Raw genomic sequence first — 17705 nt, forward strand, 5'->3', positions numbered from 1 at the left:
CGGCAGCCACGACCAAAGGGAGTGCAGAGACGAGCTTGAGGGTGGAGTTGCTGCCGCAAGGCGGAACTCGTTCTGGACTATTCTTTGAAGCTTTAGGTCTTCTTTTAGATGTTTGGGTCTGGCGAGCGTCTCGGAAGCTTTTGTTATCTTGAGCATTGGGTTTAGGTTATCAGAACCTTTAGCAGACCGAGTAATTTCTTGTTTCTGGGCCGCTCTGCTGGTACTCGGTTTTCGGTCCAGGGCGGTAGTATTGATTGATTTTTTCGGTGGAGAGCGAAGTTTTTGGCGTGAAGATCGTGGATGGTCAGTTACTTTTGTGTACTCCTGAGAATCTTTATTTTCTCGATGGTTGCGTGTTTTAATTTCTCTCGAAGGACATTTGTACCGCGCACTATCACCACCGGTGTGGTCCCCGGGCGCTCTGGAAGCTCTGAAAGAGGAAGGTAGGGTGAGTTAGTGGGAGGAAGCTGGAAAAGTGCAAAAAAGCACTGATGTGCTGTTGGCGGCCTCAGCGCGGTGGGTCCGTTGGCTGGGCCTGGGGTGTTTCCGGTCGGTAGTCGTCATGAACTGTTGTGCGAGTCTGTGTGTTTTTTGTTTTGTTGTTGCAATGTAGTGAAGTTTGTGCGGTTTGTTGTGCTGTAGAATTGTGGTTGTGTTTGGTTTGGAGTTTGAGAGGTGTATGCGAGGGGGGAAATTGTTAGTGGAATTGGTTAGTTGGCATCTCTATCCTGAATTGATGTGTTGGGCTTGCAGAATCTCCCCAGATGGGGTGCGGGGGCACACCTGCTCTTCTGTCCTGACCTTGACCCGTCCGGCATTCAAGATCCCTTTCACATCTCGCCCCCACCTCCACCAGCCTCCCACACAACCACATCTGTCCTCCCTTACCACTCATACGGCCAGTGCATCTGCCAATGTCCACAACTCAGCTAGTGTGGTGATTGCCAATATCCCGACAATTCCACAACACTGCCTGGTAGCAACTAAGGGGCAAGTGAAGATGTTCTCTCCTTCACTTCTGGCTTTGATTTTTCCAGGAGTTTGTAGAGGGCAGAGATGTTCCCCCTCCAGGGTGTTGTTAGTGTGAGCTCTAGAGGTGTTAGGTTTCTGGAGCCCTGTTCTTTAATGATTCGCTGGGAGATCCAATGGCGGATCTGTGAGTAATGAAATCTTTCCTCCTCAGAAATTTTGAACTTTGCTTTGCAGTCCTCGATTGAGAGGGGGTGACCTCCCTCAAGGAAGTCCGAAATCTTCCAGAGGCCACCAGCCTTCCAGATGGCGAAACTGCGGTTACAGAGACCTGGAGAGAATCCTGGATTGTCCCATATTGGCATCAGTCGGCCCAGCAAGCTCGTAATTCCCCATTTCCTGGCGGCTGCTTTCCAGTTTTCCACTGTATTGCATGTTGCTGGTAATGGGTTTAGGGCAGGGGGAGCTTTCCAAGTTTGAATGTGCAGTAGATCGGACAGGGGTGGCTTACACCATGCCTCCTCTAGTTGCAGCCAGCATGGGCGATCCGCGGTGCGGGAAAAAAGTGAAGGCGTGCGATAGTTGGGCTGCTCGCCTGTATCATAATATGTCCAGGGCTCCCAGGCCACCCAAGTGTCGGGTGCGGGTCATAATTTTCTTTGCGATGCGCTGTCTTTTCCCCCTCCATATAAACTTCATGATTTCCCGCTGTAGGGAGTTAAGGTTCCCCTCTGGAATATGAGTTGGGAGCGCCAGGCACTGTTCGAGTAGCCTCGGGAGCATGTTCATCTTTACTGCCGCTATTCGGCCCAGCCAAGAGATTTCTTGGTCATTCCAACGCTTCAGGTCTGTATGGAGGTCTTTGAATAATTGTGGAAAGTTGTGTTTATAGATCTGGGCACTGGCTACGGGAATGCGGTCCCCTAGGTATTCAGTCGTGGAGCCGGCCCATCGGATGGGGAGTTCAGGGCTGTGTTTGTTCCCTTTAACGCTTTGTTAGGTTGATCGGCAAGGCTGAGGACTTATCATAGCTCACCTTAAAACAGGAGACTGCCCCAAAGGCTTCAAGCTCCTCCAGCAGGGTTTGCAGGGTTGGTGATGGTTAAGAGCACAACATCTGCATACAGTGCAGTTTTATATTCTGTCCCTCCCACGGTGATCTCTCTGTTTGGGTTTTGCCAGATCCTTTCGGCAAACGGCTCCATGGATAGAGCAAACACCAGGGGAGATAGCGGGCAGCACTGGCGTGTGCCTCTAGATATAGGAATGGCCTCTGATTTGATGCCATTGATTCGAAGCTGTGTAGATGGGATTGCGTAATTTGCCATAGTTCATTTTATAAAGTTGTGGCCTAACCCCATGTGTGTGTTTCAAATGTAGTCCCAATTTACCAAATCAAATGCTTTATGCGCGTCTACGGAGATGATCATTAGCCCTACCCCCATTCTATTGGCAGATTCTATAAGATTTAATGTTCTCCTGATATTATCGTGTGTGCCTCTGCCCGGGATGAAGCCTGTCTGATCTTTGGATATTAGTTCGGGGAGAACCCCGCCTAGTCTGGGTGCTAGCACCTGGAGTAAATTTTCCCCTCTGTGTTCATAATTGTTATTGGCCTGTATGAGGTTGCTTGCTCTGGGTCCCTCCCTGGTTTTAGGATTAAGATGGTAGTTGATTCAGCCATAGATTTTGTCACTCTTAGTATTCAGGAAAGAGTTAAATAGCAGTGTTAGCTGGGGGTTAGGATGTGTGCGAATGTTTTGTAGAATTTAGTTGTCAGCCTGTCAGGGCCTGGGGCGGTATTCTTTAAGGATTGTATAGCTTCTAAGATCTCCTCTGAGGAGATCGGGCCTCCAGGGATTCTAGGGGGCTGGCGACAGACGGAGAGCAGAAGGACTGGAGGTAGTGGTGCTGCTGGGCTAGCTCTTCTGGAGATGAAGGCGCGCCTGTCGTAATGGATCTGTGATGGTTCACTAAAATCTGTTATGTCTGGGGTGGTATATTTGACTTTCCCGTCTGAGGCGAACAATATTGTTCCGGCTGTGTGACTTCTGTAATTTATATGCCAGTATACGATTAGCCTTGTTACTTTTATGATAATAAAATTGCTTTGTATACGTGAGCGCCTTAGCAGTGCGGTCGGCCCAGTGCATCTCCAGGGCTCACCTGGCCTTTTTTTGTTCCGTATCTGCCCTCCTGGAATACTGGGCCTTTAGTTCCTCCTCTAGAGTGAAAATCTTGGATTCCAGGGCCGATGTGTGTAGCTTGGAAATCCGGAATTGTTCGGCGGCAGAGCTGATGAGCACTCCTCTTATTAGCTGCTTCATAGCCTCCCATACTATCCCTACTGTGGTTTCGGGGTTGGTGTTTTCTTTGAAGTAATTGATCAAGGCGTCTTCCACCTCGCCCCTAATTACCTGGTCTAGTAGGAGGGAGTTTTTAAGCTTCCAGTATTTGGGGGGGTGGGTTGGGTTAGGCAGGAGAATAATGCACTCGTGGTTAGCAGGAGGTCAATTTGGGAGTGTCCCCCATGTACGTTGGAGAAGTAGGTGTAATCGCGGCTCTCTGGATTAACCACTCTCCATGCGTCAACAGTGCCTGATTCCCTTAATAATCTAGATAAGGCCAGGGCCCGGGTGAAGTCCGAATTGGACGGGGGCAGTCTTATCCCTTGCGGGGTCAGGAGCTGTGTTAAAGTCACCCCTGATGAGAAGGTATCCCGTAGTGAATGTTAGCAGTGTCGAGAGTAGCTCCAGTAGGAACTTATCCTGGCCTGTATTGGGGGCAGAGATCCCTGCAATGGTGATTGGTTGCTCAGCGATTTGTCCTCGTAGCAGATATCTGCCTGTCGTGTCCTTTTTGACTGAGGGATTGTGTAAAGGGAACTAATCACTTAAGAGGATCGACACCCCGGCTTCTTCTCGCCCCCGCACGAGAAGTAGGCCCTTTTAAAGCGTTTAAATTTGATTCGGTGCTCATCCATTGCCAAAATGTGAGTTTCCGCATTTATTGCCACTAGCCTGTTCTCCACCGATTTGCGCTTCCTAGGTGAGTTAAGACCTTGGACATTCCAGGTCAGGATGCGGACATTCCTAGTGTTGTCCGGGCCTGTGAGCCGTGGGAGTAGATTTAGCACGGATCGTCAGTGCAGTGCGATTAGAAAGGGGTCTCTGAGGAGTTCCTGTGTATAAATGTCGGTGTGCCATGTCTGATGGTGTCTGTGTGCAGAACTTAGTTACTAACTGGGAGATCTGGGATTCTGAACTGTTCTCGGTCCCCTTAACTATTCCCCCTCTACTCCCCAAAAACATTAAGGATGAGACCACAAAGCTCATCTGCGAGGTTGCTGACCAACCCCGCTGTCTACTTATTGCGGTTTGAGAGTAGTGGAAATTACATCTGGAACCCCGATGGGGAGGAACAACCTGATATGTGCCATGGCCGTAGGGAGTGCTGGGTTAAGGTTAATGTATTATTATGCTCCCTGATGCGTGCATAGGGATCCCTCCCGTGGGTATAAAATTGTCCCTGCCATGCTGGGTCAGGGCTCTGAGAGCTGTAGGAGCACTCAAGTGCTAAGAGGATGTGCAGAGAGGTGTGGCACTAACCTTCCATGGAGACAAAGAAGTGATAGTCAGGTCTAGCAGTGTCAGCTTGGGTCAGGACGCCTCCGGCGGACGCGGGGCCTGCAGCGTCTGCTGGCCCAGATGATCTGGTTTGTGATTGAGATTGTATGTCTGGCTCAGAGCCCTCGTCAGTAGATCCCTTTCCCAGGAAGCAGTCCGCCGCTTTTTGGTTGCTGATCTGTCTGTGGGTCCCCTCCCATGTGAAGTTCAAAGCGGTAGGGAAGCTCCAGCAATATTGCACTTTCCGTTCTTGCAGCCATTCTGTTAGGTTTCGGAGGGCTCTGCGTTTCTGGAGTGTTGTGCTCGCTAGGTCTTGATATAGGGAGATGGATGCTCCTCTGAAGATGATTTGCTTTGAGGATCTAGCCTCCCTCATTATCTCCTACATGACTTTGAAGAAATTAATTTGGGCAAGGACGTCCATCGGTGATGTTGTTGCTTGTCTTGGTGCGGTGCGATGGACTCTGTCAATTTTTAAGGGGGAGCTGTCTGGTAATGTTATCATAAACCTAAACAGGTCTTTGGTGAAGCTCTCAAGCTCTGTGTCGGTTATTGCGGTGGGTATCCCTCGAAGGCGGATATTATTTCGGCGTGAGCGGTTCTCTGCTTTCTCCTGCTTGGCTTCGAGTGCGTCGCATCTGGCTTCTAAGGCTGCGATACTGTCCAGGATGCGCTCCAGCTCAAACGTGTTGTCGCATAGGCTGTCTCGACCCCTTCGGTGAGCTTTTCCACTTCCTTGACTCGTTTGTCCAGTGATGAGATTTTTCTGGTTACCTCGCCGGTGCCTTTTTGGATTTCTTTGGTGAGCGCAGATAATAGGTCTTTGGGATCTGATTTAGTGGCAAATTGGTCAGCCTCCTGCTCCTCCAGGGCGTGGTTGCCCCCTGATGCTGAGTGGGGTTGTTCATCATTGTTGCAATGTCCGCTTGCTTTGAAGCTTTACCACTTTTCGCCATGGTGGCCCCAGCGGGAAGGTGAGCTGATTGTGAGGGGACAGAGTTCCCAAGTTGGCAAGTTGGGTTCCGCGACACTTAGGTGGAGTGTATCCTCCAGTGATCATAGTTGATATTCACATGGTGGGGCTCTCCCGGTTCAGCCCCCAGATAGTGCTCCGGCTGTCTCTGAATGAGAGGGTGGGGCTTCTGCTTGTTCTGGGTCGTACGGTCTTCGGAGCTGGCGTGGGTGCTGCTTGCTGTTCGTGCTTGTTTAGCCGCTGTCTCCTGATGAGGGGCAGTTTAATCCTTGGGGTCTTTGGTGAATAAAATGGTTAATGGTGTTGCAGGAGGTGGGTCCGCGCAGGGCGCGGGCTGTGGTCCAGGTGTCCCTTCCCTCTTCCGCTCCATTGGGCCTCATATTTTACCCAGCTGAAGCTGTTGGTTTTGCGTATCGTGTCTTGTTGACTGTGATCCGCAGGCGCCTCAGTTGGCGTGCTTTCCGCCTCTTGATGTGGACGGATTTGTTCCCTTTTAATATTTTCTGTCTGGGGTTCTTGCCTTTACAAGGCTCGCATTGCTCTGCCACTGTCTTGCCCCAGTGTCATTAGTTGGTGCAGATCAGAGTTGCTCACTCTTTGTGCTTGCGTGGCTGTGGTGTGCCCCAGATAGAGGTTAATTCGTTGAGTATATTAGTGTTGCTTCACAGTGCATGGCACCCTGGCTCTGTGTTTATTCCCCTGCTAATCCGGGTGGATGTAAGCCTGTGCTCAGTCTCGACTTATTTGTCTCCACACTGGGATGGTTGTGCGGGCTAATATATCATAGGTGCGGCCGAGTTTTGGCTCCATGCTTCAGTGTTTTAAACTCTGGATGAGTGTGCCCGAGGTGTAGTAACCCTCTCTGCCTCTGGGCGTGTTCCAGCCGGGCCGGCAGGAGCTGTGAGTTGGGGGTGCTCCCAAACCCAGACCCCGCAGGGTCAGGCTTATAGTGCAGGTGCTGGAGCAGAGGGGCGCCTATATCTACCTGGTGAGTGGCGCTGTGTATTGTCCCTCGAGCATCCGTTTGGACTTGGGTGCAGCAGAGGCGCTCTTATTGCAAGCGGCAGGGTGGGAGGTCCAACACAACCTCAGGGAGCTCTGGCTCAGGGTGGCGTGCATGTGAGGGTGAGGCGCACCACTCAGGGGCTGCCGTGGCTCCAGGCGGCGATCCCGGCTTCCAGAGCCAGGGGGTGGGGAGGATCCCCCTTCAGTATGGCGCTTACCTGCGCGTATATCCGGCCAGGAACCCGCGGGCTGTGTGGGGAGACGGCACACCCCAGTCGGGGATGAAGGGGCACCGGAGGGGTTGCTAGTGTTGAAAACGCTGCGTGGGCCAGGGAGCTCTGTGTGCGTTTCAGCTGGTGACTCACCAGATGGGGTGATTCTTAGCCTCCGGGGTGCTGGACGCTTGTGGTGAGCGGAGCGAGCGGGTACTATGGTGTAGTCCGTGCAGGGCATACAGCGGGTAGTTCTCTCCTGAGCGCTCGCATCGGCAGTGTCAGGTGTGGAAGATCTGGCGGATTGCCTGTAAGTTTGCTGTCGATGTGGGCATTTTAAAAGAAGTTTGGGCCGCTGCCGAGAGTGCGACCCCTCCCCCTTCGCAGCCTCAGGCACTCCAATCGGTCAATTGCCATCTTGGTTTTCCCTCCACAGGCCGAGACAAAAGTTTCGGTGCAAATATTTCCTCGGGGACTGAATTTCAGTGCTCCAGACCCGGCGAGTCGGAAGTGGCTAGTATTCATGCCTCTCATTGGAGGTTTACACTATCCATTGTGGGCTTCAGACTGCAAATATTCGCTTTGACGGCGAGGTTGGTCAGGAGCATTCAGGGAGTCATGCCCGTCAGTCGGCTCCTGGCCACACCCCTGTAGTGTTTTTTTTTTTTTAAATAAGTTCTGTGGGACAGAAGAGGAATCAATGGGAGAAAGCATACAGGCACACTTTTGGGGGTAGGGTTAGGGTCCTTTTGCTATTGTATGTCAATTTTTTACGCTGCTCCCCCTCTTCTTCCCATCTATGCTCACACTAAGGCATCAGTGGGGGGTGGGGGGTTACCACGGAGGCAACTTTTCTCCTGGTGTTGTTTTCCAGGGTTTATCAGATTCAACTGAAAATGGAAAGCCTATCTATAATTCATGGCAGAAACCTGCCACATTAATGATATAGATTTCTGAAATCTGCTCTTGCAGATGCACGTCTGCATGTGCGACTTTAAGTGTGAAGAATATTAATCATTTTATGAATATTAATCATTTTATTAATTGTTACAAATCGTAGAGAAAGTGAAATTGGTGTCCAATTAAAGGAGAGATTATTAGCTTTCAAACACATTCAGTCCTATGTCGGTACCGGGAATGGTTCCAAAGGTAAATCAGAATAGTTTCCATATGTAACATGTGATTGCAACTACTGTGTGTTATGACGAATCAAAGGTATTTGTCACTTCTCCCCAGGGGGGAGCCTCCCCCTTTGAGGTTAGGGAGACGAGTCCGCTCTGCAAGGCCCTCCCTAGGGATCTGGGCACGTGGGACCTCTCTGGGAAAGACTCGCCCTTCAGGGACAAAGACTCCCGTTCCTATGAGGAACTCCCTAAACTAGTAGCACACATGGGCTAATTGCTGCAAAGACTAATGTGCCATATACCTGTTTGGCTGAAGGTAATGCTGGAACATACCAGCCTGAAGAGGGAAATAAAAATATCCCTTTAAGAGAAAACACATACTTAACTGGGACAAGTGGAAGATGCTGGAGAAGCAGAGAGTATCCCATGCTGGGGAAGTCCTGCGACGTGCGCACGCCTGGTAGAGGTGGACCAGAGAGAAGTCAGAGCCTGCGACTTTGGAAGAGCGGCTGAAGGTCAAAGTGAGATGCTGGGAGCCTGGCTTATCCTACAATGGCAGAACTTTTGTAAGGCAGGAAAGCAGAGTCCTACAGCAGGTGGAGGTGAGACCATATCCCGCCCGTGTTGGGCAGGGCGCCCAACTGAACACGCCAAGACCTTCCAGGAAGGCAACTGTAAGCGGGAGCAGCTTCTGAAAGGTGAAGCCTGTGTAGAGCGTAAGGGGAGCCAAGAACGGGAGACCAACAAACCCAGAGAAGGAGAGGGGCATTGGGAACGTGAGCAGCTTCCCAGCAACACCCTCTGTGTAGGACAAAAGGACAGCCAATGGCGAGGGCGTGAATAAGACAGAGGAGAGACCAGGTACTGGAGCAGATCAACCAACGGAACACAAGAACCTTCCACATTCTCCAACCAGCAGAGAGGTAACTGCGAGAGCAGGTGAAGCAGGAGTTCAGCAGGGCAACAGAAGATGAGACACACTCATCCCAGTACTTATGAAGATTTGTTAAACATAAACCTACGCAACTAGAACTGTATAAAGCTGTATAATGCTGAGAAAGAGGGGACTGAGTAACCCTGGCTTAGAAGCCTTTCAAATAACCTAATAACAAAGGGAACATGAGGTGCAAAGACAAGTGTAGAAAGTGGAAAGGAAGAGAAAATCCATAAGTGGGTAAATACAACAGGGACAGAAACCCCAAGCAAGCTGAGAAATCCCGGATCAATATACAGTGTGAGTCCTAAATATCCCAACCAAACAAGTGAGCAAGTATTTCAAGGAAGGTTGCCATAAACACTTCACCAAAGAGATTATCAAACTCCGGAGTGATGTGAAGGAACTACAGTTAATAATGAAAGAAGTAACAAGAGGCTATAAATGAAAGTCCTGCAGGATAAAGACTAAGCAGATAAAGACATTGAAACACAGAGGCCATCGGAAAGACTGCTTCACCAGGAGAATCAAGCCAATCTCCTGAAATCATTTAGGTTTTGTTTTAGTGGTAGGGTCAGGGTAGAACTAGCTTTGGACGGAGGACTTTTCTTTCTTTGGGATTTCCTGAAGACAGACTAGCACATTTAGTTCCTTTAGCTGGGTTGGGAAGCCCCTTTTGAATATGGAAGCTAGGCCATTTTCTTATTTAATAAAAGTGATTTAGAACTGTCCTCAGAGTCAGACTCCTTCTGACCCACCACAGTGTATTCAAACTATTAACTGGTCTTGTGTCCAGCACAATAACTCATGAGTTAGCCCTTCAGGGAACTCTCTGCTAAGCCATTAATCAGTGATTGATTTGGGCATTTGTGACAGATCTTGTTCTGCTCGCATTAGCTTACAGATGGCCGGTTTTATTGCCAGCTAGAGAATTCAGACGAGTCACATTTGCTTGGGTTTTAAGTCCAATGTTTATCTCTCAGAAGACCACAAGTTCTCTTTTCTTGGTATTTGAGTCTATTTTCCAAAATTCTCCCCTTTGAGTTTTCCAAAGTTGGGAACTAGTGTATGGTGAAACCTGGGTCAACTTGAAGTCAGATCAATGTCGGGCTAAGTTAAAATACCAATGTTATTCAAGCCAATACAAAAGAACCAGAAAACTGGTACATATAACATCCACCATATTGTTAAAAGCTTTGTATAATAATATGACAGTTTTGGAAGAAATTAATACTCTGTTTACATTAGAATATTCAAAGTTCATTTTGGTTTTATTTTTCACTTACAAAGGTAAATCTGCTATTCAAAATGAAGATATCTGTAGTGCACAGGGCATGTTCCATGTTTTGGAAGGAATAGTCAGTATCTTTTGATCTTTATCAATGCTCTGTATCTCTTCAGTTCTCCTATTTTCAGTGATGTCTCGAGGAAGCAAGTGACTGTTGAAAATGATAATGAATTAAAAACAATGCATTCTTTTGGTGCCTCTAACTTTACTTTGAGGCAGTCTCCATATCTTGTATCAGGTGCTGTCCATTACAAAAGGCAGCCCCTATTTGCGTCCTTTTCCGGCCCAATATATCTCTCAAAACAATTCATGCATGTGGTTCAAACTTGAAGCAGTGCAACTTTTGAATTCAGGCAGTCTTCATTTGCCCTGGTTACACCCCACATGACATCCCACAATGTTTGTCTACACGCATCATGCAATGACCCTTGTTGGCAATGTTGCCATATGTTAATCTGTCTCTAGTTTCTTTCTGCTTAAACCTCACCATAGCATTTGTGGGATGTTATCACGTGATAACGTCTTACATTGCGTACATTACGCAGTTATCCAACATTAACTTTATCAATGCCCAATGTTTTCTTAATATTTCAAAAACACTTTTTTGCTTTGCTCATAAAATTCCACAAATATGTCGGTTATACTTGCAAAAACAGAAAAACGATCGAGGAAATGAAAACTATCTCAAACCCCCACAAACTATCATCCTGTCAAAATGCTAATGTTTTACCCACCCACATTCCCTCTGTAGGTGTAAACACCCTTGTTTGCCCATCTAATATAATTCTAGTCATCTTGTAATTTCCTGTACTTGAATACTCCTGATCACTCCTCATTTCATTGTCAAAAAGAAATGGTAAATTTTTAATTCTGAAAATCCTCTGCTGCATCAATACATAATGGGAAATAAAGATTCCGGTGCTGGGAGCGCTCAACTCTCCAATTCATAGGTGGATTTGCATCTCCGTTTTGTTCTGCCACTCCCAAAACACATTTAATGTAAATCCAGCAGTCAGTTTGTGCGCCTGTTAAAAGATTTAGCATTTATCCTATATGAAAACCAATGTAAAAATAAAAAACGTTTACTCCATAACTTTTCAGCCAATGCTGAATTTTAACCAAATTGTCCAGATGTTTACCCTCAGGCCAACAAACGTTTTATGAAAGTTCATAATGCTTTGTCAGATGAGTACAGGTTTATTGGCCATGATAAAATTCTGAGAAATTCAATGAACTGAAGGTTTCACATTAACTATAGGTCTTCACCCTACAATATTATTTGTGTACTGTGATGACTGTAGTGCTATCATCACTCCTTCCCTGGGGAAAGTCTCTTCCTCTGTGGCCAGGGAAGAGCAGAGGATGCCTGAGCCTAACCCTAGGGGTGGCTATCTGAGGGAGGACCACCTGGGGAGAGACTAGCTTCATGTGAGGGGAACAGACCCACCAGATGGGACATGGTATCCACCTTTTCCCTTAGGGAATAACTGTAACCTAGTAATTCCACAAGCCCCCATAGCTAATTGTGATGTTACCCTAGAACATCTAATGGTGACTAATAACCAAAAGGTTTGTTTACCCTCTGTTTAAAACATGGTACAGTACTGAGAGGAGGAAGAGGGCTGGAGTGACGAAGATTACTGGTGCTGGAAAGTCAAGGCTGCGCTCTAGTGGTTGGAAAATAGCAGCCGGTGCTGGGACATTTAAATGCGCCAAAGAAGGACAAGCGGAAGGGGAAGGAGGCTTGGAGACAGCTTCTACCAATCCAACGCCAGTGGGAGTGCGGCAAAGAGGTGACCTGGCCCCCGAAGCAGGAGAACTGCTGGAGACATCACAGCAGGAAGCCAAAGAAACAGAGGTCTGCTGCATTGAGGTCACGGACATCCGGAAGCTGTCAGAAGACGACGGAGAAGGAGAGGTGAAACAGGACGCCCCCCCCTAGACAGCCGGCAAGCCCCCACGAGTCAACGTGAGAGACGCTGAAGCAGCAAAACCAGACTGGTGAGCCCAGAAAGGAAAAGTGGGATGCCAGGGTCTTTCACGCGAATACTGCATACTGTGGGCAAAGCTAAAAGATGTAATTGAGAGGGCGGGAAGCTTAAGCGAGTTAATAGGAGCTAACAAACTTCAAAGAAAAGGGCTTCTGACCCAATTAAAGGAAAAGACATTAATATGGAGAAGACCGATGCCTGATAAAGAGTGAGAGTCTGGGACCTGCACCCAATTTGTGAAACCACGGGAAGGAGAGCCAAGGGAAAGTACATACCTCTGTAGCTCTCTAACAGAAAGGTCCTGGCAGTAAACCAGGCGGTGTAACTGCGTGTCTAGGACCTGCACCTAAAGTGTATGAAATTAAAGCCCTGGCAGGAGAGTATATCGGGCAATGTAACTGTGAGTCTGGGACTCGAACCCAAAGTATAACAAACTGGATTATTGTATGCTGACAAAGCCCTGGAAGGAGAGTATGCCAGGCAATGAAACCTTGGGCAAGTGAATCATCCCCTCCAGGGGAAGAGATTAATACCCCTTGGACAGAAATTGCTTGTTTGAACTATGAAGGCAAGGAGCAACTGAGTGCCCCTCGAGTGTGAGAAATTCAGGGGAGTGGACCCAAACCCCTTGGACTGGGGAACTGTAAATCTTTGTGAAAAAGAACTGTTTGCGCTGAGCAACTCTGGGCAAGTGAGGAACCTCTTGAGGATTGTGGAGCTTGGTTACTTGTTACTTTTTGCATCTTTTCAACTTGGAACTTTGTGTTGAAACTGTGGGTAAAACCATGATTGCTCACTTGAGAGACTATACCCCTTTTCACATTATTATAAGTTTATAATGCAAGGGTCAGGGTAGGATTTCGGACACAGGATGGAGAACTCTTTTGCTTTTGGACGTTCTGACAATTGGCATATTTCGTTTCGTTGAGGCAGTTGAATACCCTCCTAAAGATAGCGTGAGATAGGTATTTTTCCAACCATTTTTGTTTTGTCTATAATAACTAACATTACAACTATGCGTCCATATCGTACTCTTGACTCCTCACAGTACGTTTGTTAGAGTGCGTTTGTGTATGTTTGGTGAGTGTATATACACATATGTCAGTTTGACATTTGATTGACGAAAGCAAATTATATATTCCATTTGTTCCTTGCTGGGTGTAGGATGTTTTATCTTCTGTAAGTGAGGAGAGGGAAATTCTGTATTCCACCTTTGCAAAGGTGCCAATTTCAGGTTCAACTCAAGTTAACTTTATAATAAATGTTGTAAATTGAATGTTCAAAGACAATGGTTGGTAACTGGAAATATGCACCCCATGTAAATTGGTCTGCCTTTGTTTTGCAGGAAATTTGTGCAGGATTATAGCGCAATGTATGATCACCAACTATACAGCATTTTGGAGATGGTAGCAGTCCTGGACCAGACTTTGGTTATTAGCCTGATTCCCACAATCACTCAATCCTTGAAGGATTCAGAGCACAAACGAGGGCTTGGCAGAAATGCAGCACAAAGGTAAATTAAATGATTTGGTCTTATTTGCTTTTAACTTCATTGGTGAAGTCTTGCATGTCAGATGAGTCGTGTGATGCTGATTAAGGTGTCCTATTTTTACCAACTGCAGACACATTCATGAATAAATTGCTTTTCCCACAATGTAATAATTTGCCTGGCTGTCTTTATTGCAATGTCATTTTCACACAGCAGTCAGGGGGGATCCTGGAGGATGCTAAGAACACTTAAATATTTATTCAGGACTACGTATGAGGAATCGACCAAACCGCAAAACTTTTCTGTCAAAAGTGAAAGTAAAACACACTGCAAATAAAAATCAGGACGGGCTTCTCTCTCCTTCTCTGTGCAAGTCCCTCTCCCGAAACTTTGAGCGCCATACTCCCTAGTTCTGGCTTTCATTTGTTAGTCTTTTGAGCATCTGGGAGGCTGTGTCACCCCCCTGCTCTGATGCTGCTGGCTCCCTGGGTTGCTCAACAATCTTCTTTCTTTTTTCTCTAGGTGCAGGCTGTCTGCGGTCCCCTACTCCTGGTCTGCTACTGTTTCCAAAAGAGTTCCTGATTGATTGACTCCTTGACATAGGGGGCGGTGAAGCAAAAACAAAGAGGTGATGGCTGAAAAGTGTAGAATTAATCTTAAATCTCTGGCAATTGCTCTGGGCAACCCTCATACCATCGTTATTCACCTGCCAAGCTATTTTAGAAAGGGGAAGACCTTTGACCTTTTGCAAATCGGGCTTTGTCCCACACCAAAGGGGCAGTCCAGCCTGAACTGCTAGGTCACATCCCTTCTGCACGAGACCACACAAATCCCCAGATATGGGGTGGGAGCAAACCTGATTTGCATATGGTCTTCCCCTTTTGTAATGTATTGGCAGGCTAAGAACGATGGTCTGGAGGGTTGCCCAGAGCAATGTCAGAGGTTTAGATTAATTCTAAACCTTCCACCGATAGCCTCTTGTGTTTTGCTATAGTCACCCCGAGTGGGATGAGTATGCCCAGATGTGGGTCCTGTGCCTGCTGGGCCTAGAGTCCCAAGCTACTACTCACTGATGAGACCCAGCAAGGCCGAAACATGTCAAGGGATGCTTGTGGTTTTGTGCAGAAAGGATGTGACCTAGCAGTTCGGGCTGACTGCCCCTTTTGGGGTGGGACCAAGTCTGATTTGCATATGGTCTTTCCCCTTCTGCAGTAGTTATGCAGATGAGGAACGATGGTTTGGGGGATTGCCTAGAGCAACGCCAGAGGTTGAGCTCAATTCTAAACCTTCCAGCGATCACCTCCTGTGTGTTGTTATAGGGGATAGTAAAAGCAAGAGAGAGGTTGTCCTAGAGCACCTGGGTTAAGCCTGTGGAACTCTACTCCTCTCTAAACTACCTGTACTCTCCCTGGCCTGTCTAGTTCGTCCTCCCACTGTCTGGGCCTTCCCAGGGCCAACCTGGCCCACTGAAATCTGCCTATTTTGGCTTGCTAGGCTGTGGTTTTAATCACAGTATTTCTTCTTACTAGATCTTCTTCACTGCCTCCCTACCTCCTCCATATCCCTCCCCTGGTGTCGCAATCACTTCTGTCTTGCATCTGGACTCTGATGTCGCCTCCCTTTTGCTCTTCAGTCTTGCTGTGACTACCTCCTTCTCTCTACTTCTAGCTCCAACTCCCCCCTCCTTGCCTCTGTCATCTGCTCCCTCCATCTCTCTGAGGTTCTTTACCTCCTCCTCCAAATGTAAACTGCTCCGACTTCTACCAGGTACTTCCTATTACCACTGCCACCAGTCCTCCAGCTGAAACAAACTCTCTAACTTCTGACAAACCCCTCCTTAGTTCTCAGTGCATCCTCTTCCTGCTGCCTCCTGGTCTTCCAATGTCTTCCAAACGCCAGCCTTATCCCAACATATCATTTATTTACCTGCAACCCACATCTCTTGTCTGGGCGAGTTGGTATTTCTAGCCCTATTCCCCCTGGGTGGGACTAGGGCTGAGGGTCCTCAGCTGGTATCTCCTGTGAGCGCCCGAGTGTTTGAGGGTTGCGATTGACCCAGGTTTCCTTCCTTCTTGCAGGTTGCATTGAGGTGGAGGGTGCCATTGTAAAAATTAGATCTGCTCTGGCAGCCATTTTGGACTGTCATTGTATAGGTGAGTGGTCAGGGAGACCGTGTTAATTTTGTAAATTGGGTGTTCTCCTGCTGCACGTAAATGACTGAACTTCTCCAGCATGAGGTCTGGCATGGATTCACATGCTCGTGAATATTCCCTGTTGGCCGGTTGGGAGGAATCCTCGGTAAATGAAAAAGCAGTTTCACTTTAGCTTTAAAACTCCTCCTCTAAACCAGTCGCTGTCCTCTGGATCATACTGCCCCGAACCAATGACAGTCCTCTCCCTAAGCTATACCACTGGCGCCCATCTTCAGACTTGTACCTCACGCTTCAGTGTTGGGAGTCCTCTCTGAGCTATTTTCTAATATTTTTAGTTTTTTCAGCTAATTTGGTAAGTTCTGGCAGGTTTTTGAACTTATCATTCGACCGGAGGTCGATTACCAGCATTGGGGACCCGCTTTCGGCGAAAATCATTCTACATCGAGGATGTTTCATTGAGTTTTCGAGAAGGCCCAAGGTTGGATCTACTTTGCGCCTTTCCACAATACCTGAGGAGAAGAGATGACTCTTCAAACAGTACGCAAAATGTGGATTAAGGAATGGGTATGTGGAGGATCGACACCACAAATGTCTGTATTGACTGCATATGGGCCAGAAAAGAGGTTGAGGTCCTTTGAGGACTCCCCGCCCTCGCGGGTCCAAAAGAAGCCAAGGCTGAACGCCACTGTTAAGGAGAATTTTCATTTATGGCTAATTTCCCTCACATAGTGAATCCCTCAGCAGCTTTGCTGGATTTCAGAGGTTTATTTTTTCCACCTGGTAAGAGTGTGAGCCTTTTTTTCCCACTCTTACATGTGTTTTACCATGTGTATTTATACTGTTTGTGTGATCTTGGGCTCTGGAGCTACACCACTCCATGAGCCCCACTTTTTGTGTGTGTTACACAGCACTTTCAGTGCAGTGACACAGGGTTGTCTTCGAGACTTCCCACTGACTCAATTTTTCTGGGGCTGACTACTGTCCCCCAGAAACATGTAAAGTTGCCATTAACTTTATGTAGTCATTTAAACTACAGACCCAGTACACCCCATTTTACATGGAGTATTGGAAAGAGTTAATTCCTACCCCTTTTTGTCTGTGCCTCTCTGAGCTTTATTTTGCTCTCTTAACACTAAGACTTGGCTGGTGGCAGTGGTATCTACCCTAACTTTTCTACCGCGATTATACTATATAAACGTGTTACTGTTTGAGGCTATTGTATTAGCCTCAAACTTAAACCCGCTTGACCAAATACTTTTATTTTGGCTCAGGTTGGATTTTATCGCCATTTCTTTTTGTTAAAGTCCTTCTTGTGTTTTACTTTGCATGTCAAACCATGTTTGCCTTCTTTGTTCGCCGGCCTTTGGCGGGCTTCTGTCCAGAAGCCCTCCTTTGGCGTCTGGGTGTCTAGGTGGGCTGAATGTGAGGGAAGGGTTTAGTCACCCCCTGCACAGGGTCTCCTTGAGACCCAAGTCACACTTTGTATTGATTGGCTGAGGTGGTTGTCAGGGCTGGACAACCCCCCTGCTGAGTGATTGACAGCCAGGCTGTGTGAATGTGGGATTTTGGCATAAAAGGCAGGACTCTTGGACTGGAAGTCAGTCACTACTGGAACTGCAAAGAACCGAAGAGAAGCGGAGAAGACGGCTGCTACAACTCCCGAGTCCCGGTAAAGCCCTGCTGCAGTCCTGAGCTATCTGCCTTTTAACGACAAGAGAATATCCGGTCCGGAGTCTTCTTCCCTTGAGCCTGCTGGGATCAACCAGCTCACCTTCCACAGTCAGAGGATCTCTTCTTGGTCGAAGTCGCTGCACACAGCTGTAGTGGTCCGGATAGCCATCTGAAGAGCCTCTTCTGTTTTAAAGGAGCGCACCTTTTATTCACTGTTGCTTTGCTGCTGCTGGCCTAATCCCTGGGTAGTGCAGATTGCTCCAGACGTCC

The 17705-nt window shown here is 47.7% G+C and overlaps 1 protein-coding gene across 1 annotated transcript in view; it reads left to right on the top strand.

The window, feature by feature from the left end:
- MMS22L (MMS22 like, DNA repair protein) overlaps nt 1–17705 on the top strand; it is a 1233593-nt gene that overhangs the window by 1138532 nt on the left and 77356 nt on the right. The window contains exon 23 of the mRNA XM_069606412.1: nt 13468–13635. Within this exon, the coding sequence (XP_069462513.1) occupies nt 13468–13635 (168 nt within the window). The remainder of the gene's footprint in view (nt 1–13467; nt 13636–17705) is intronic.

This window comes from Ambystoma mexicanum, chromosome 4p (assembly GCF_040938575.1).
Source record: "Ambystoma mexicanum isolate Mex_15411 chromosome 4p, UKY_AmexF1_1, whole genome shotgun sequence".
Taxonomy (NCBI): domain Eukaryota; kingdom Metazoa; phylum Chordata; class Amphibia; order Caudata; family Ambystomatidae; genus Ambystoma; species Ambystoma mexicanum.